The 21413-nt window shown below is 39.3% G+C and overlaps 1 protein-coding gene across 8 annotated transcripts in view; it reads left to right on the top strand.

Moving 5' to 3' along the window:
* LOC127621525 (AP2-associated protein kinase 1-like) overlaps positions 1–21413 on the top strand; it is a 71661-nt gene that overhangs the window by 9081 nt on the left and 41167 nt on the right. For all 8 annotated transcript variants that reach the window (XM_052095185.1, XM_052095182.1, XM_052095180.1 and 5 more), the window contains exons 2-10: positions 3261–3379; positions 7944–8052; positions 10264–10406; positions 11603–11724; positions 11814–11895; positions 12069–12201; positions 13464–13567; positions 14295–14374; positions 15008–15165. In XM_052095185.1, coding sequence (XP_051951145.1) covers positions 3261–3379; positions 7944–8052; positions 10264–10406; positions 11603–11724; positions 11814–11895; positions 12069–12201; positions 13464–13567; positions 14295–14374; positions 15008–15165 — 1050 coding nt within the window. The remainder of the gene's footprint in view (positions 1–3260; positions 3380–7943; positions 8053–10263; positions 10407–11602; positions 11725–11813; positions 11896–12068; positions 12202–13463; positions 13568–14294; positions 14375–15007; positions 15166–21413) is intronic.

Below are 21413 nucleotides of genomic sequence, written 5' to 3'. Positions count from 1 at the left end.
AGAAGAAACCTGAGCAGTGCATGCTGGGACACAGTGTTCACATCACAATAGAGATGCACACAAACACTGTCACACACGTTTGTTGAAGGCAATGGCCTGTTCTCACCTTCTCTTTTTGATTGTCCCTCTTGCTGCAGAAGGAGGCCACACACACTGACAGAATAAATTCTTTTTGGTGGACTGTCACTTTAAGAAGCACAGATTTGAGTACAGTAAGCTTCTTAGTCCAGCTTCTTAGCGATTCTTTGTAAACAAGATAGTGGAGGGATATTTATAGATGCTCTCACATCATAGCGTTCTCAGCAGTGGCCAGTTTGCTTAAGACTTCACCACATCTCATCCCTGGGCACTGTGTGTTTGCAGTATGGGCACAGGCGTGGCTTGTTTTTTTTCTTTTTCCGACTGGCTGTGTATGTTTATGTTTATTGGTGTCACTTTGTTTAAAAAAGTGGTTGGAACAGTTAATGAGTTTGGGGCCTGGCTTTGAAGTCACGTAAATAATACTGTAAAAAGCCTAATTGAAATTGCACATTGAATGGCCTTTTTTATATAAAAAAAGTTATTTTTACACAATGAGTTTTGGGTGCTGAAATGAACATTTTGAATGAACGTTATCAAGTAGGTTTACATACACACCAATATGCTGATGTGACAGGGCGGAGGGAGGGGCCAGGTCATGATTCTACACACAAAGGTGTTGCACACCTGCCTGTAAACGCTCTCTCTCTGTCACACCACCTTCCACAGTCGGCCTTTATCTCTCTCAGAGGCTTGATTAGCCTGATAAGGGGCTGGGTGTGTAGAATCACGACCCGACCCGGCCCCGCCCTCCACCCTGTCACATTCCTCCCTCATTCTCTCAGGCAGAACATTAACGACAGCCGTGCCTCCCCGGGCGGATTGGAGGCAGTCCTCCAGGCCCCTGGCGGACGGAACGCCCCGCTGCATTCTCGGGGAACAGAAGGGCCCTGGCAGCGGTTCTCCTTCTCCAGGCGGTTGGCCGGAAGCCCCTCCCCACTCGTGGTCGGTGGTCCTCTCTTAACCTCGCCGCGTTTAGTGGCTGGTAGTGGTCTCCCCCCATCCCTAGCAGCGGCCCTGACCACTCCAGGCGGATGGCTAGGAGCCCCTTCTCCCCTAGTGGTTTTAAACTACGACATAATTATTAACATATATACTGTGTATATATATCAGTACCTCCAGGATTTTGCGATCGCAAGAATTCTTGCAAATTCAGCTTGGAATTTTTTCAATTTTCGAAAATATTCCACAAAAAAAACAAAAACCTGAGGGAATCCCATCACTTTCCTTCATGTTTGACAGTGGCAAAATACACGTTTGATATATATATATATATATGTATATATATATGTATTCATACTAAATAAATAAAAAATATAGTGAAACATAAAAATATCTTCCCGTTGTATCTGTTCACTGTGTACCTGTGTACACTTTTCATCATCATTTTTTGGAACCCTATAATAAGTTATGAAGTTAAGAAATTAGTATGGGAATATTTTTTTTAAATATTGTTAACAACTATTATTATTATTATTATTATTATTATAGAATATAGTAACACATTTATGGAACATTTTCTTAACCTGCATGCGGCATTGCTATTCTGACCTTTATTTTGGTAGAAGCTTTTATTTTGGCAGTACACTAGAGGAAGACATTTCTGTTTGTAGTAGATTTGACAATGCAGAGAAATGCTCTCATCCACTCTTCTGTCCACAAAAACACAGTGTTATGAGGTTACTTTAGATTTGTAAAGTAACTAAGTGGCCAAGCATATTTGGAATTACACAAATGTGCAGTAAGTGAATCTAGTGCGCTGTAAATGTAACGTCATCAGCTCATTAGCCTCACACTTGCACATGTGTAAAGCCCAAAAAGTACACTTTGGTTTGGACGTGAATACTTATTCAAGTTGAATGTGAGATATTCCTACTTGATATCTCAGACCATAAAAGCAATCCATTCCTAGATGCTCGGAAGATGACGTGTAAGGAAACAGAGTTTTCAAGTTGGAATTCCGATAAATGGCATTTCAATGCACTTTTGGAAAAGTTGGAAAATCCGACTTTCTGAGTTTAATGGAATGCAGTCCGCATTCGCATGTTTGCGTACAGTCGGACGCTAGCCTTTAAAGTATGCTTCCTTTGACCATGCTTGCATACACATCGGGTTGTCCCATTCGTGCTTTGAAAGACTGGACTATTTATCTTGAAGAGTTTAGACCCATAATGATGTCTTTATATTTCCTCAGACTCGAGTTCTACAAATGCAAGTATTTCCTGACCTCTTCACAAACGCGCTGTTGACATGCACATCCACTGTTGTTGTTTCCAGATGTCTCCTGTGTTGTCTCCTGATGTTTAGCGCCAGTTACATATAGCATTTCATTATGACAGCAATGGCTCAACTTCGAGTGTTGCCACCTTGTGGACCCACTAATTAATGCAAATAATTCCAGGTGCATGTGCATAATGTGCGTTTAGAGTATGTGCAGTTTGAAAAATCGGGCAGCACGTGTTCAGTGCTACGAAATATGTGGCACGTGTCCTTATCGCCCTTACAAAAAATCAGCAAACTTGCCGCAAATTTCCTGCTCATTATTTTCACATGCAAATGAGCTTGCGATTCACTGCAAATGTTTCGCAGAAGTTTGCAGCTCTTCACCTGTAGTTGTGAAATTTTGGAGGCAATGAAGTGTTTGCTGCAAAGCTCATTGCATGCTGAAATAATGAATGGTGGTTTGCGGCAAGTTTGCAGCAATTTGCCAGAACTATTGATTTTTGTAAGGGTGCACTACAATTTTATTTCAAATAATTGTTCAGCCCTAACTGACACACTTATACAGTGTCCTAACCAGATACAATAGTGACAAGCGACAGGTCTAACGCATGTTTGGATATGTGTATGTGTGTATATATACTTTTTTTTATAAATAAATATATATATATATATATTTATAAAAAAAAGTGCAGATGGATGCAAAAGCATGTTCTGTGTGAACGTAATGCAAATAAGCTTAATCTGTCTGGAATACGATTACACTGTGTGTCCACTGTCTGTTGCGCTGATAGCAGAAGGGAGGCAGTCTCAAACCACCCTTTATTTACCCTGGACAAAGGTTGCCTGTGTTCCTGTGATACTGTTACATTTCTTGAATCACAAATGAGATGGATTTGCCTCTCAGTAGCTCAACAGTGCTGTGTTTACAGATCTTCAGGCTGATGGTTTTCTCTCTACAGGTGGTTTTGCCATCGTATTCCTGGTGAGAACTCACCAGGGCATCCGCTGCGCGCTGAAGAGGATGTATGTCAACAATGAATACGACCTTCAAGTGTGCAAAATGGAGATTCAGATTATGGTGAGACATTCCCATGGGTTTTAAACCATACCAAAATATGTGAAGTTGTGTTCCCTTGCTGAATAACACAATTTGGAGCAGTTAAGCAGGTGTAGCTGGTGACTAGCTGAAATGACCAGTGAAAAGCTAATCTTAATGAGCATAATAAAGTTAAACTTCACTTTCATGCTTGTTTCTGTCATTATTTACTCACCCTCATGTCACATAATTTTATACATGGCTCTTTGCCATGCAACAGTTCATAGAAACCAAATAAGGACAAACCTTAGAAAGGCACCAATAAAGTATCATAAAAGTGGTCCATACAACTTGTGTGCTATATTTCAAGTTGTATGATGCCATTTGATAGTTTTGTGTAAGATACAGGCCAAAATTTAAGTCATTATTCACAGATAAGCTGAAGCATAAATAAATCTGTATAGTCGAGCTGCAGTGGGTTTTTGCGTAGTTGTGGTACAGTCTTTATCTGTCTGTAAATGTATACATGTCACAACATGTCAGTTGATGAAGTGTTAAAAACATGACACACAAAAAATTGGATTGGTACATTTTGAGTTGGACTAAAGGCCTATTCACACTAAATACTCTCGGGCTATATGAAAAGCAAATTCACTCCAGATCAATAGGTGGCGCTTAACAGTACAGTAAGTTTTTTTTGTACAGTATTTAATCTGACATCCTCCACTGCACAACACACAAACATGAACAATACTAATAATTATTACTGTCAGTCGATTCAAATTTGTAATTGCGATTAATTGCATTTTTTTTTGTAGTTAATCTCAATTAATCGCAGATTTTTAAATTGCTGAAATTTGACTAGATATGCTTCTTTTCAACATACATTTATTTCCAACTTAGGAAAGAGAAAATTATAGTATTTAGCAATATAATGCTTTATTAAAAATGTTCAAACAAAGCCTCACAGTATAAAGATAGAAATGCACTAAAATCGCATCAATTTAAGTAACATTAAATGTTTCCCAAAGTCTAAGTGGGAGTTTGACTAATTGAAAGAACTAGTCCCCACATAGGTTACATATTCATTGCAATGGGCATTAAATCCCTTAAACTCTTCCTCCACAATATTAGTCTGTCGGTAGACTGTCGCTATCTGATTTGTTACAGCAATCATAAAGACGTGTTCATGATTTGCTTTAGAGCGACAACACCAATGTGAAAAGTACATTGAAAAGCACTTGCAAACAAGCACGTCTCATTCTACATTTTGGTGAAAGTTAAGATTTGGTGTGCTTCTATGGTAATTAAAAGGGTCCCTTCATATGCTGAAAAATACTTGACTGAAAAAAACAGAAGCAGCTCCACCTCCATCTTCAAAGCCAGTTCCTAGTTGTTCTTCTTTAGGAGTTTAATGTCAGTTTGCAAAATAACTGGACACACTGGATTTTGCAGCTGCAGCAGCTCGGTACACTTAATTGAAAGCACTTATCTCATTCGTTGATCAGTTTTCTTTGCAGTCCGAAGTAGAAAAAAGATGGACTGTTCTCCATAAAAAAACAACAACTTATGATTGTCAGCAGATGAGTTGCCGGCCCCAGTGTGAATAGCACCATAGGAATCAATTGTTCCTATTCATAAGCTTGTTCGCAATGATCATTCGAACCAAAAATTCAGGCTTGGTATGAATAGGCCTTAAAGACTTTACACAACAGTTTAAAAAGATGAATTATGGTTTTTGCCCAACTTTTAAAGCGTACATAAGCATGCAGAATATCATTAATGCAATCACACCTATAGTTCTTGTGTGTGTAGTAAACATATGGGAAGAACAAAGCTGTCATAAGTCTCACGGCACAAGAGTTGTTTGCACAGAAACAAAAATAGCAGTTTATGGGTTAGAAACAACATGAGAGTGTGTAAATAATGACAGAATTTTAATTTTGTGTCAGTGACAGACCAGTATTGCCCATCAAAAACCAGTTGAGGCCATCTTGGAATTTAAGCTGGACCACATTGATCCACAGTAAGCTTGTATTTATTTCTTCTCAGCAGAGGCATTTTTTTTTCCTTTATTTGATTTTGATGAACTTTAAACCACATTTTAACATTTAAAAATGACTCAAGGTTTTAAAAGGATTGAAGTTCTTCTGTTCCTCAGTTTGCTGGTAGTGCTGTGAACAGTATAATGCTGGTAAAGGTCACTTCTCTCCCCTGGGACTGTTACAAATGGAAATCCAGTATACTTCGATGTGGGCCCTTACTAAATAGATAGGGAGAAAATGTCAGATTTGTTTTAGCTTCGCAAAGTGTCTTGCTGTTTCAGAAAAAGCAGCTGCTCACAGTACGCTCCTAAATAGACGACTAACAGGGGGCATTTAAAATTAGTGAGTGAATGAGTCGATTGAAAGGGCATTCAACAGCTAAGCTATTTCATTTACAAACTAGCATTGACTCAAAGTCTCCATTGTCTGAGGTTGTAGCCAATGGCTGAAAAACAATGTAAGCTTTATCTTTTCAGACGCTGGGGAATCATTCTGAGCAAATTTGTCACTTAATTCATTGCTGCTTTACACATTTTGGGACATTAATTACTAAACCAAATACACACACCCAGTGGTTTTGCCAGTAAGTGAATTGCTCAAATACACTAAAGTTTGCTAATTGAGAGGGGATTTAGACAGCGATTGAAGGATAATCGGGCTACTGTTTATTGAACGAAGGCAATAATGACTTGGTTTTGACTTGACAATTCTTTCCAAATTAGAGGACATTCAAACTGCTGATGTTAGCTGAAGGTATTCACAGTGTTAAAGGAAAAGTTGAAAATGCAATATATATATATATATTTGCAACAAAACAGTCATAATTTATTCATAATAATTTTCCACCATTTCTCTGGCACTCTGTCTGAAACACTCTGTTTTAAGCTGCCTGGCCCTTTAAGACTTAAATGTAAATGGCCACTGTTGTGATTGCTAACATCATGAATCCCTTCCAATGCAGCTATGGTAAATGGTCTGCACTTATATAGTGCCTTTTTAAGCCTTAACGGTATTCAAAGCGATTTACACTGCGTCTCATTCACCCATACACACACACATTCATACACCAATGGCGGCAGCGCTGCTATGTAAGGTGCTAGCCTGCCATTGGGAGCAACTTGGGGTTCAGTGTCTTGCCCAAGGACAATTTGGCATGTGGAGTCATGTGGGCCGGGATTTGAACCACCAACCCTGCGATTAGTGGCCGACCCGCTCCACCAACTGAGCCACAGCCGCCCAATATATTAGCTATATTTATAGGGCTAACACATAATGTACACCCAACACATTTAATCTGAATGTATCAAACTGTTCACTCAAGCACAGCAAAACTATCAAACTGTCATGACATATGAAATATTAATCTTTGTTACTCACCGTTTTTGGCCAATAGTCCAATTTTATCTGCCCAATCTTTCAATAACAGTTCCTTTGCAAAGCTTGAATCATATTGTGACTGTTTCACAAGCAATTCACACTGAAATCCTCTGAATATACAAACATAATTCAATCCACGGTGATGTTGAGTGCTTCAACCGGCTTAGACAGACCAAAGCAGAGATGCTGGTCATCACATCTCACATTTTCCCAGTGTGTTTTTTGAAAGTCGTGCTTGTACCTCATTCAGCACAACAGCAAGACAGTGCAGCTGAATGAAACACAATGGGGGTCTCCTTTTTAGAGTTATAACTTGACATTGTGTCTTTTAAAAGTGCCGCAAGATGTATGATAATGGTCAAAGCAGTTCGTCTAGTGCATGTTCATGTAGAAAAACATTTAAATCCAGACAGGCACATGAAGGTATCCTGTGTTAGTCCACTTTGGATGAATCTTCCATGACAGGCCCATCTTCTCCTTTTCACCTGTGTGACTGACTGACTGAGCACCAGTGGGCGGGGCCAAGGGTGCAATGATGAACAAATAGGCATTGCATATGCAGATGTATTTGGTCCTTGTGACGTCACAAGTTCCACAAAGTACAAACAGGCTTTTTTTGCAGCTTGGTTTAAATTAATGCTCTTTTTCTATTAAGGGTAACGTTTTCAGTTATGAATTAGTTCATTACTGTTTTTATAGTACAAGGACCTCTTATATGTCAAAAGGTGATGATGATATGTCAAAAGATCATGACCTCTGTAAGTCTTACTCTCTGATAACCTTCCCCTTCAGTGAGCCCGTAACCGATGTAACTTTATCACTGAGTCAGTGAGGTCAACTTTGGAATTTGATGAGTTTGATTCATGAAAGAATCATTCAAACCAATTTTGTGTACTGGATCAATCAAACTGAAAAGATTGGACTAAAAATTATTTGTTCCCAAATTGGCTTATATCATGAATGAACCAGGGAGAGCTAAGCCGAATGTTAAGATTTTCAGATAATTACGACTCTTATGCTGTTCTGAATGCCATGGGTTTGGAATGACATGAGGGTAAGTAAATGATGACAGAATTTTCCATTTTTAGATGAACTGTTCTTTTAAAGTGGGAAGATCATCAGTCATCACAGCAGTAGTATATTGTTTTGCTCAACAAGATTTTAAATGTTTTTTTTTTTTACAGAAGGATCTTGTTGGGAACAAAAATATAGTTGGTTTCCTGGACTCCAGCATCACAGCAGTAGGGTCAGGAGAAGTTTGGGAAGTTCTCATACTCATGGACTTCTGTAGAGGTCAGTCTTTGTATTTTGAAGCCAGAATCCCAATTTGCATACTTCTACTACACACTAAAAGTATGAAAATATACATACTATCCTGATGAACGTCCCTCTTTTTAAGTATGGAGTAAGACACTATGGCATTATCAGGACATAAATGTCATGAATTCGACTTGCATCTTTGACGCATACAATGATGAGCCAAAACATTATGACCACCTGCCTAATATATTGTTGGTCCTCCGTGTGCCGCCAAAACAGCGCCACCGTGGATCAGACTTGTTGGTCTAGCACATTCCACAGATGCTAAATCGGATTGAGATTTGGGGAATTTGGAGGCAGGGCAACACCTTGAACTCTTCATCACGTTCCTCAAACAATTCCTGAACAATGTGTGCAGTGTGGCAGGACGCATTATCCTGCTGAAAGAGGGCCAATGCCCTCTTGCTATGAAGGGGTGTACCTGGTCTGCAATGATGTTTAGGTAGGTGGCATGTGTCAAACTGATGTCCACATGAATGGCCGAACCCAGGGTTTCCCAGCAGAACATTACCCAGAGCATCACACTCCCTCCACCGGCTTGTCGTCTTCCCAAAGTGCATCCTGGTGCCATCACTTCCCCAGGTACACGGCTCACACGTACACTGCTGTCCATGTGATGTAAAAGAAAATGGGACTCATCAGACCAGGCGATCTTCCTCCACTGCTCCAAGGTCCAGTTCCAGTGCTCACATGCCCATTGTAGGCACTTTCGACTGTGGACAGGGGTCATCATCAAGCACTCTGACCAGTCTGCTGCTACACAGCCCCATACGCAGCAGGGTGCGATGCACTGTGTGTTGTGACACATTCCTCCCATAACCATCATACAAATTTTCTGTGACTTGTGCCACAGTAGACTTTCTGTCAGTTTGAACCAGATGGGATAGCCTTCATTGCCCTTGTGCATCAATGAGCCTTGGGCGCCCAACACGCTGTCGCCGGTTTGTGGTTTGTCCCTCCTCTGACCACTGTCAGTAGGTACTCACCACTGCTAACCAGGAGCACCCCATCAGCCTTGCCGTTTCAGAGATGCTCTGATCCAGTCGTCTGGCTATAACAATTTGGCCCTTGTCAAAGTTGCTCAGGACTTTACTCCTGGTCATTTCTCCTGCATTCAACACGTTGACTATGAGAACTGATTGTTTGCTTACCATCTAATTCACCCAGGCCTTGACATGTGGCCTTGTCAGTAGATAATCAAAGTTATTCACTTCACCTGTGAGTGGTCATAATGTTTTGGCTCTTCGGTATAGTTTGTTTTGCATGTTTATGGAGCTTATTTTCTGCCAATTTTAAATAAATATATGCATTGATAAAAATTTTAATAGAAACCTCATTAACCGTTTAATTTTCACAAATGTTAAATAATTGATGATTGATTAATTCTTAAAACCCTAAAAGACACATCTCCCTTGCAACTTCTTTGCCAACCCTAACCCTAATTTAATTAAAACATAACTTTTCGTTTTAATTTGAAATCCGTTACTATTATCATGTTAACATTAAGAAAATTCTTTGAAAATGTGTTATTATATTCCATTTTATAATGGATTGTCAAATCATCAATTACATTTAAGTTTTTTATTTGACAGGCAAGTTGCATTGTCACTGTGAAAATTTTAATTGAATCATTTAATTGTATTTTTAATGTTGGCACATGCTTTGAAGACACCTCGTGAAAATTTAATTGGTAATAGTTTTAATTTTTATAATTGAATTTATTTATTTAAAAATTAGCAGAAAATAACTTCATACATTTTAGCGTTAGCATCTAGCTAAATTACTTAAAAAGTTATTAGTACTAAACTTTTGTGATTCATACATTAATAAGCTGTTGTTGCAGCTTTAACCATCATGTTTCTTCAAAAGTGTCAAACAATCACAAAATCCTCTTTCATATTGTGTTGTATTGTATTGTGGGTAATTTTAGCTTAAAAAGCATGCACAGATGCGGACTTCCATCCATTGGAAATAGTATAACATCTAGGAATTTATTTAGAATGCACTGATCCTTATCTCACACACTATATAGTACACATAGAATGCAGATTGGGTTTCAGTCTTTCTTTTTCACTGCATTTGGTGGTCTTGACCTAGCATTCATTAGTAATATATTTGTGTATAGCACAGCAGTGTCAGTCATACATTAGTGTGTGTATGTTTGTGTGTGTGATATGAATGTAGGTGGGCAGGTAGTGAATCTGATGAATCAGCGTTTGCAGACTGGATTCAGTGAATCAGAGGTTCTGCAGATCTTCTGCGACACTTGTGAAGCCGTTGCACGACTACACCAGTGCAAATCTCCCATCATCCACCGGGACCTCAAAGTAGGAACTTTGTCTGTCTACTTCTCTTTCTTAACCTTTCAAACGTAAGTTTCTCCAGTTCCCCCTGCATGAGTTATTTGATGCGGTCTAAGCGTGCCGCCATATTGTTTACATGCAAAGCAGCATGGGATTCTGAGGTCATCATAGAAGCACAGAAGGTTCTAAAAACCTAGTCCTTCAACTTTCTCAGCACGGAAGTGGTTAAAATGAGTGACGGACAGGATGGGAGAAGGCTTGAGTGGATTGACTAGTTTGTATGTTCTTTGGTTGACATCAGAAAACATGTCCACATCGTAAAGACATTAATGCCTTTAAACTTTTATCTAATGATTGTTTGAATATTTGTAACATAAAAATAAAGATATTGTGATGTGAAAAGACTATTTGAGCAGCTGGTTCATTATGACAACCACATCAGTCCCTCTTTTGCGCATCACAAATGCATATCACACTGGTTTGATCGTACACCTCTGAGCCCAGCCTAGTGTAATCACACCGGTTTGATTGTATATGCGAAACGGTTAATAATCTGAAATGTCACTTTCTGACTTTTGTCTGTTTTATAAAGTAGCAAAGTGAAAATTGAAGCATTTGTTTTGCCAGTAAGGTGTACACATATAAACAGAGCTCATTAGTTATCTGTGCATTAGCATCATCTTACAAAGATTTGATAAAAGTGCAATGAAATGTAGAAACTTTGACTCATGGATGACTTTTAGACTAAAAGTGAATGTTTATCATGAACCGTGTTAATCATTCTGGATCCCACCTTCCTCTTATCTAGAACTGCTTCGATGTGAAGTCAGCGTTGTTTTTAAATTGGAAGTTGGAAATCAAATCGCATTCAGTTGCACTTGCAAATGTGGAAATTCGGACTTTACGAGAACAGAGCACACTGTGCCCTAACCTTGCAAGTAATGTGGCATCCACGCTAAAATCGAAAATGCTCTGCAACCCAACAAAATCTTAGCCAAGCAAGCTAAGATCCATTTCACTGTGGGAGGAGAAATCAGAATGTCCTGTCGCTTGTTGCAGCTGGTTAGGACAAATTTAGATTTATATGGTAGAAGTAACTTTTATTGCCTGCTGCTTTATCACGTTGTGCCTGTCAAGGAAATTCAGTTGCATACTTCTGCAATTTAACTTTGCAAAAAAAAAGGCACAATCTAACACTTCATTAAATGTGCCTCTTGTAGGTGGAGAACATCTTGCTGCATGACAGAGGTCATTATGTGTTGTGTGATTTTGGCAGTGCCACTAACAGATCCCAGAATCCTCAAGCAGAAGGTGTGGCGACTGTAGAAGAGGAGATCAAGAAGTGAGTGTCACTTTTTTCGTCCACGTTACACATCACAGATTTACTTCATCAGACCAATTTACTGTTTCACAATCTGTTTGTGTGTTTAGGTACACTACTCTTTCATACCGGGCCCCAGAAATGGTGAATCTCTATGGGGGGAAGGTTATAACTACTAAAGCAGATATTTGGGTAAGACTGGTAGTGAGTGAAACTATAAGCTACAAGCAATCAAGACATTGAAGCCTGTAGTTTATTATCTTGGCATGTTCAATTTGTCAGTTTCTATAAGTTCAATGGCAGTATTTCACAGGATGGGTTTCATGCTCAAAAAGCTGATGACTTGTGTTTATTTGTGCCCTCAGGCTTTGGGCTGTTTGTTGTATAAGTTGTGTTATTTCACATTGCCCTTTGGAGAGAGTCAGGTGGCCATTTGTGACGGCAGCTTCACCATTCCAGACAACTCTCGCTACTCACATGATATGCACTGTCTTATCCGTAAGTTCAGATATTGAGTGATCAATCTGCTTTAACTATTATGTACTAACATTACAATATATACAATACAATGTTTTAATTCTGTACCTACATATTGTTTTGCAAAATTCTCACAAAATTTACATTTGCTGCTGTTGAGGTTGAGGTACGGGTAGGTTTAGGAATAGGGGCATGGTTAGGTTTAGGGGTAAGGTTACCAGTGTAACTAAAAATGTAATTAAATGCAGGTACATTTAATGTAAGTACAATGTAATAACACATACAGGTATGCACACACTAAGTACATTTTATCAAATGTGTAAGTACATATTATTTAAAGACACCTGCAGTAATATACACTGGGTCCATTGTTGTTGTAAAGACCTGAATATGTTAGAGTGTTTGGGGAAATTACCATACATTTCAGTGTTAATGTATTTAAAGGGATAGTTCACCCAAAAATGAAAACTCTCTCATCATTTACTCATGCTCATGCCATCCCAGATGTGTATGACTTTCTTTCTTCTGCAGAACACAAACGAAGATTTTTAGAAGCATATTTCAGCTCTGTAGGTCCATACAACGCAAGCGAAAGTTGACCGGTGCTTTCAAGCTCTAAAAAGCTCATAAAGGCAGCATAAAAGTACTCCATAAGACTCCAGTGATTAAATCCATGTCTTCAGAAGTGAAATTATATGTGTGGTTGAGAAAAATATCAATATTTTTTTTTCCACCATAAATCTCCACTATTACTTTCACATTTTCAAAGTGAAAGTGGAGATTTATGGCAAAAATTATTGAAATATTGATATGTTTCTCACACAAAGTGATTAAAGCACTGTAGAAGACATGGATTTACCACTGGAGTCTTATGTATTACTTTTATGCTGCCTTTATGAGCTTTTCTGAGTTTGAAAGCACTGGTTATCATTCACTTGCATTATATGGACCTACAGAGCTGAAATATTCTTCTAAAAATCTTTATTTTTGTTCTGCAGAAGAAAGAAATTCATACACATCTGGGATGGTATGAGCATGAGTAAATTATTTAAATAATATATTTGGGGGGGTGAACGGTCCCTTTAAGCTTATGAGCATTTATGACCATTTGATGACAGTGTCTTCAATATCTAGACAAAAAAACAAAACATAAAGATTTCCTTTGACTTCAAGAAATTTAAATAGTGTGTAGTCTGTATACTAATTTATATACTATATACTCATAATATTGACAGCTTTCACTTGTGGAATACTTTTATTGGTCTTCATTTGTCCCCTCTCAGGTTACATGCTTGAGCCGGACCCTGACGTAAGGCCTGATATCTACCAGGTGTCATATTTCGCCTTTAAACTTGCAGGGAAAGAATGCCCAGTTCAGAATTTTCACGTAAGACAGTTTATGCTCATTCACACCTTGATGATTACAGATCTCTCTCCATTCCAAATTATCATGTACACTTGCTCTGATCTTCTCACCTATTTTTCTGCGGCACTCTGCTCAGTTTTTGTGCTCCATTTCAACACATTTATGTTTAATTCATGCCCATCCTTTTCAGTGGATATCATAAGTGCTGGCACGTAATGGCAGAGGAAGTTGAATGTCGCTCGTGGCTGCCAGTTGGCTCGGATCCAGTGGCGCCTCCCACTCTGAGCAGTATTGATAGCATAATAAAAGCATTGACTTTCATTGATATGTTTAAAGACATATTACCATCACCACACACAAAGCACCATTTAGAGCCCAGTTCAGAATGGCCCTAATTAAAAAAGGTCCATGGGTTTTTCAATATTTCTTTGTAATAAAGTATTGGTGTCCCTTCGACAGCTGCATTATTAAGCTAATTTTTCTACATTATATACTGAGTGTCAAAAAACAACAATTAATTTGAGGTCATTTTTATTTTCAGTAAATATTTAGGTCATGAGAATGCATTTTAAATTTGTGTTTTTACAGTTATGAAGGATGTTTTTTGTGTTATGTTCACAAAATGTTTTCATATAGTTGTATTTTTCTTATAGTTGATATTAAAACTGCAGGAGTGCGTGTGCATAACATTATTCATTCAACTCAATGCAGCACTATAATGGTGATACTATTTATCACATTCTACTAGAATTCACCCATTCCAGCCAAACTCCCAGAGCCAATCAGAGCCAGTGAAGCTGTGGCCAAGAAGAGTCAAAACAAAGCCAGGTCAGCCTTTCATTTATCTGTGTGGTCTCAGAACCTCAGTGAAAGATGTTTGAAGTGAATGTTTGTTATGTGACATATCCAATAACTTAAGAAAGTGTAAATGTGGGTCTGGTAGCTCAGCGAGTATTGACGCTGACTACCACCCCCTGGAGTCGTGAGTTCGAATCCAGGGTGTGCTGAGTGACTCCTGCCTGGTCTCCTAAGCAACCAAATTGGCCCGGTAGCTAGGGAGGTTAGAGTCACATGGGGTAACCTCCTGGCGGTCGCGATTAGTGGTTCTCGCTCTCAATGGGGCATGTGGTAATTGTGTGTGGATCGCGGAGAGTAGCATGAGCCTCCACATGCTGTGAGTTTCTGCGGTGTCATGCACAACGAGTCACGTGATAAGAAGTGCAGATTGACGGTCTCCGAAGCGGAGGCAACTGAGACTTGTCCTCCTTCACCCGGATTGAGGTGAGTAACAGCGCCACCATGAGGACCTAGTAAGTAGTGCGAATTGGGCATTTCTAAATTGGGGAGAAGGGATAAAAAAAAGATTACAAAAAAGTGTATACGTTTATAATATGTTAAATAGTGGGAGCTGCGCTCAATTCATGTGCTTTTGTTCTGAAACCAACCCTTCCTGTCATTCAGGCTTTCTGATCCAATCCCCACGACTGAGACTTCAATAGCGCCACGGCAACGACCCAAAGCCAGCCAGGCTCAACCGATCACAGGCATCCTGGCCATACAACCGGCTCTCACGCCTCGCAAAAGAGCCAGTGTGCCTACTGGACCAGCCCAGCCAATCAGTGAGTGTTTATCCATTAGAGCTGATAAATGTATGTTACTGATGAACTAGCATACTGCATACTTCAAAATCTTATGTGAATCTGTATGCAGCGTGCAAAGATACAGAAAAATCTCAATCTGTGACCCGAAATTTCTTTCCATGGTCTAAGTTTGGAACGGATACTGTATAAACTGGCTACTTTTACATTTATGCAAAAGAGTATAATGCATTTAGTGATAAACATTTAACAGAATAATATGTAACATCATCCCAGAAATCAAAATGGGTTGTAAATTTGTATAGTAAGAAAATGTTATTCTGGGTTTATGCTCATTCGTCAGCTTTTGTGGCATAATGTTGATACCACAAAAAATCGTTCCTGCTTTTCTTTAAAAGAAAATAAGCAAAAATGGAGGTTACGGTAAGACACTTACCAATTTTTGTGATCCTTATAATGATAAAAAAAACAATTATATTCATTCTTTTGTTAAAACTCATGTATTATTTTTGCTCTATCGTTTTAGGGTTTGTGTATATTACATCGTCATGTCAATTAAGTTGTAAAATTGGCTATAACTTTACACAGAAAATGATAGTAAGTGATTTTATCACAATAAATTATGTTTACACACATATTGTTTACGTCTTGTGGTTATACTTTTGAAACAGTGAGTATTTTAATGTTTACATTTTGGCCCCGTTCACTTCCATTATACGTAAGTGCCTCACTGGAACCCTGATTTTTAGGTAAGTCCAAATAAATTTTTGTGGTGATCAATATTGTGCCACAAATGCTGTCGATTGAGTTTAACTTGTATTGAACCTGGAATATTCCTTTGAACATTGTGGTTGATATTGCTTCCTCATTTGTCAACTGGAAATGGAAATTCAGAGCCACAAGAGAAATTGAATCTGATCCTACAGATTCACTCTCTATCATGGAAGTTCAGTGAGCTCAGAGGTTAATCAATGGTTTAGATCAGTGGTCGGGAACCAAATGTTTAAAATTTTTTGGTTGATGCATTTATTCGAAAGAGCCATACCACAAACTAATAATTTACTATTTTAAATAAGGTTTTCAAAAAATTAATTTTTTATTATGTCCATAGACTACTCAAAAACACAAAAACAAATAAATATGCAAATATTAATAGGTAACATGTTGCAATATGGAATTGAGTGCACGTGTTTGTGAGTGCACCACATTACATATTGCATATAAGTCACGATTCAGTATATTGCTATGCATCACAACATCAATGGAGCGCAAAAACGCCCGTCCACTTTTTCAGCCATCTTGGTTCTGGAAGTGTTTTTTCGATGTATTATTTCCATACGGATTTCATAAAAATATTCATAAAAGAGTTCTAAGCCCTGAACCAAACCAACCAGGTGATCCAGGTGATTCACCAAAACTATGCGTAAAAAAAACTAGTTTTCAAACAAATACGTATTAGTGTGGACGTGAGTTTTTTTGACAATAAATCACCATTTGATGATGCCATACAAGGGAATGGGTAAAGCCATAAAATGAATCCTACCAGTTGCAAATGTGTCTGTTTTTTGCTTACCCTGTGGGCTCCTCCTAGGGGAGTGTCTTATAAAGCAGTGGTTCTCAACCGGTGGGGCGCACGCCCCCCCGGACACTCTCCCGGGGGGGCGCGAGTAGGCTACGATGGAAGGGAAAAAAAACTGGATATTTTTTTTTTTGGGCACATTTTTTTAATCACTAAACTACTGTCATAAAAAGTTATAGTTTTGTATATACATAACTCCTGAATAAAAATTTTAATGTGTTTGGACTGATTTAAAAAAAAGTTTTGAACAAATTTGGTTTGTCGATAGTGAGCGCAAATGATAAGCATAAGCGGTTTCATTAAGCGAGTCAATGAGTCGTTCATTCAAACGATTCGTTCAAACGGCCGATTCATCAAGAATGAGACAGATGTTTGTGAATGGGTCATTGAATCTTTGACTCAACAGATTCGTTCACAACACTGAATCATTCAAAACACGATTGAGTATTGCTGTGAGATGCGCTATGCTAAATAAATAACAATACATTGTTGTAACAGCAATATCTCCAAGTTTTGTTTTTCACTGTAAAAATGTCATGATTTGCCAATTTAAAGAGATTAGCACTGATTATAACACAAACAAATCATCCTCCTGGCGGCTTTTTTTTTTGTCAAAAGCGACAAATCCAGCGACTTTTACTGGTGTTTTTGGAGACTTTTGTGGTGTTTGGAGACTCGAAAGCACGAATCACTCTGCAGTTAGGCCTACTGTGCTCAACGAACAGCAGGTGCTGCCGTGAGCCCCTCTCCCGTCCAAAAGCACTCACAGGCGGTCAGTCTCTCAGTAGCCTCACGCAGCAGTCAGAGCAGAGAGGAGACACACACCCCTGGCTTACAGAGCGGGGTATAAATGTAAATGTTCACTCACTGTCACACAAAAATAAATCACTGCATTTAAATTGACTCACGACATAGACTTTTCATTCACTCTAGTCTAGTCTCTTGCCAAGTTCGCTTGTGCTAGCTCTCGCTAGTCTTATCAATCTCGATTTACATAGGCCTTTACTACAAAACCCCAACAGTCTTTTTAAAGACTAAACCCACAAACATTCTTTTTTAAGATTAGATCAAATCTAAGCCCTAGCCCCCAGTATTTTTTTTTAACTGCTAGGCAGTAGCTACACTTAGCTAAAACTACCCACACGACTAAGACACACACACACACACACACTGACGAGGACTACAATCGTTCAGTATTAAAATAAAATCTGAATTGTCTGCAAAATAATTATTTTGTTCGTTTAATTAAAGATTGTGCCTAAGTCCCGACTGATTAGCCCCTGATACGTCTCTCAACATACACCACACACACAGTTACATATTGCCTAAACTTTATTGAAAACACATCAAAATGGAGAAATTTCTTGTGAGGACCAACAAGCCAACCGACGCACCACCAGCTGCAAAAAAGCTTCGAAGGTACGATGAAGCATACCTGCAATTTGGGTTTACAGTCACGGCTGATCTGAGACCTCAGTGTGTCGTGTGTGCCGAGGTGCTGGCAAATGACAGTATGAAGCCCTGCAAATTAAAAAGGCACCCCGAGACAAAGCATGCTGGCATTAAAAATAAACCAGCTGAATATTTAAAAAAAAAGCTTGATGGCCTCCATCAGCAACAGGCAACCATTTCAGTGCACAGCACATGTTTCTAAACAGTGTTTGGAGGCATCGTATGTAGTGGCCAAAAGGATCGGTAAACTGGGTAAACCGCATACAATCGCTGAGACTCTCATTTTGCCGGCAGCGCAAGACATGTGCAGAATAATGATAGGCGATAGTGCAGCAGCCAAACTCGGTGCAGTACCACTGTCCAATGACACAGTCGCTAGGAGAATGGTAGACATGTCCAATGATATCAGAGAGCAACTGATAGAGTTCGTAAAAAAGAGTCCTTACTACGCGCTGCAGTTGGACGAATCCACTGATATTGCTGGGCAGGCACAGCTCCTCACCTATGTCAGGTATCTGCGGGACAAGGCGATTGAGGAGGATGTCCTGTTTTGCCGGCCTCTTCAGTCACACACTACAGGAGAAGCCATTTTCAATGTCCTTGATATTTTTATCCGTGAAAATGGTTTGGCTTGGGACCGATGCGTTGGCCTATGCACGGATGGTGCGCAGGCAATGACGGGGCGTGAGCGTGGCCTAGCTGCTCGCGTTCAGCAAGTAGCTCCACTTGTGAAATGGACACATTGCATGGTCCATCGCGAAGCACTAGCTGCTAAAAAAATGCCGGTTCTCTTTGACTCCGTGCTGAACCAATCTGTGAAAATAATAAATCTCATCAAATCACGGCCGCTAAACTCTCGCTTGTTTGGGGTCCTCTGCCAGGAGATGGGGTCAGGGCACGAACAGCTGCTTCTGCACACTGAAGTTCGCTGGCTCTCCAGGGGGCGGGTGTTACAGCGGTTGTATGAGCTGCGAGAGGAGGTGAAGTGGTTTTTGACAGAAATCAAATCAGATCTGGCGAAGCATCTGGATGACACTATGTGGCTTGCGCCTCTGTCCTATTTGGTCGATATATTTGACCGCTTGAATGGCCTCAACCTGTCTTTGCAAGGCCGCAAAACTCATATTTTGCTCCTTGCAGACAAAGTGCACGCCTTCACACAAAAACTAGACCTCTGGCATGGCCGCATCAGTCAAGGGAACTGCAACATGTTCCCCAGCCTTGCAGACTTTATCACTGATGCAGGCACGTCACACGATTTCTCCTCCCTATTTCAATCAGCGTCTGAGCACCTGTCAGCAATGAGAAAACAATTTGCGACGTACTTTAAAGAGGATTATCGCTCTTTTGCGTGGGTTCGAGATCCGTTTGTGTGCACAGCAAACGAGCTATCAATTGATATGCAGGAACAGCTTATTGAGCTGAAGAGTGACAGTAGACTGAAGGAACTCTTTAGCTCCTGCCCTCTTTCGTCATTCTGGGCAGCATTGATGCAGGAATACCCTGAACTCTGTGACGTCGCCTTGAAGATTCTCCTTCCTTTCGCGTCGACATATTTGTGTGAGGCAGGATTCTCAAAAATGACTGCACTCAAAACGAAATACCGTAATCGGGCACAAATCGAGGATGATTTGAGGCTATGTTTATCAAACATTGAGCCAAGAATTGAGGATCTTTGCAAGGCAAAGCAGGCTCAGGTCTCACATTAACATCACCTACCAGCAAGCTTCTGTAAAAATGCAGATGATGCCTACTATTAGGCCTAGTAATAATAACAATAATAAAGCATAAATTAATATCAGAGGTCTGGTGCCAATTCCCAATTATAGCAATAGCCTAGTAATGATAATAGGCCTACTGATGATGATGATAATAATAATAATAACAACAATAAAGCATGTAACCTCATATAATTATATAGCAATAGCCTAGTAATGATGATAGGCCTACTACTACTCATAATAATAATAATAATAATAATGCCTGCAAGCTCACATTAGAAGTCTGGTGCTACTGCCAATTATAATAATAATAATAATAATAATAATAATAATAATAATAACAACAACAATAAAGCGCGGGGCGGGGGGCACTGGGGCCCCAACTGCAATGAACCAGCTTTGTTGGGGGCCCAGCTTGCAAAAGGTTGAGAACCCCTGTTATAAAGCATTGCTAAAATAAAAATCTTGTTAGAAATGGACCATTTCACCCAATATTTACTTTGTTATTGCATCATAAGCTTAGCAACATGCTAACATCAATAGAACACAGCAGTAACTATACCTCAAAAACCTTAAAAAACAGACTTACCGTGAGCTCGGTCTGAAAAGCAATTCTGAGGAAACTTCCCATTGCCTTTGAAGGAATGCAATGTAAAGGTTGTACAAAGTAACACTGATCTTTAACAATGCTATCAATGTGTAAATCAGGCACAACAGCACTGCTATCAACAACATGGGTCGCCATCTTGTTTGTTTTGGGTTGAATGGATCAAATTACTGCCATCATGACATTACATGACAACAAATACGCCATTGTTTTCAGATATCTCCATTTTCCCTGTCCACACTACAACGCAAAGACGGAGTTTTCAAATGTATCAACTTGGTTGAGCGTTTTCGAAAAATGGCAAAAACGTTGCGAAAAAGATTTTCAAAAGAAAATGTATTAGAGTGGACGTATTATTTTGAATCGTGGCAAGCAAACGAGCTCAGAAGTGACCATCCACTCCCATGATACACTGTGAATGACTCCAATAAGTCGGTCTCCCACTCGCAAACTACTTATTCATTTGCAATAAATGTGCAATATAGTGGTTCTCTACTTATAATCAACAACTTAAAATCAATAGTTTTACATTATGTATTCCATCGTTCTTCATTACTGTAGATTACATTATTCGCAATGCTTCTTGGACTGTAGTTCATTCCCTTATTATAGCTGTTAAATACATGTTAAGTACCTTTTGTGTGTTTTTTCCTCTTCAAATCAAAATTTTAAATGTTGAGGATCACCTCGGAGCTGGTTGGTTTGGTTCGGGGCTTAGAACACTTTTATGAATATTTTTATGAAATCCGTATGGAAATAATACATAGAAAAAACACTTCCAGAACCAAGATGGCTGAAAAAGTGGACGGGCGTTTTTGCGCTCCATTGATGTTGTGATGCATAGCAATATACTGAATCGTGACTTATATGCAATATGTAATGTGTTGCAGTTTGCACTACTCTGCCATAT

This window comes from Xyrauchen texanus, chromosome 27, assembly GCF_025860055.1.
Source record: "Xyrauchen texanus isolate HMW12.3.18 chromosome 27, RBS_HiC_50CHRs, whole genome shotgun sequence".
Lineage (NCBI taxonomy): Eukaryota > Metazoa > Chordata > Actinopteri > Cypriniformes > Catostomidae > Xyrauchen > Xyrauchen texanus.
This window is presented reverse-complemented; position numbering and strand designations above follow the sequence as displayed.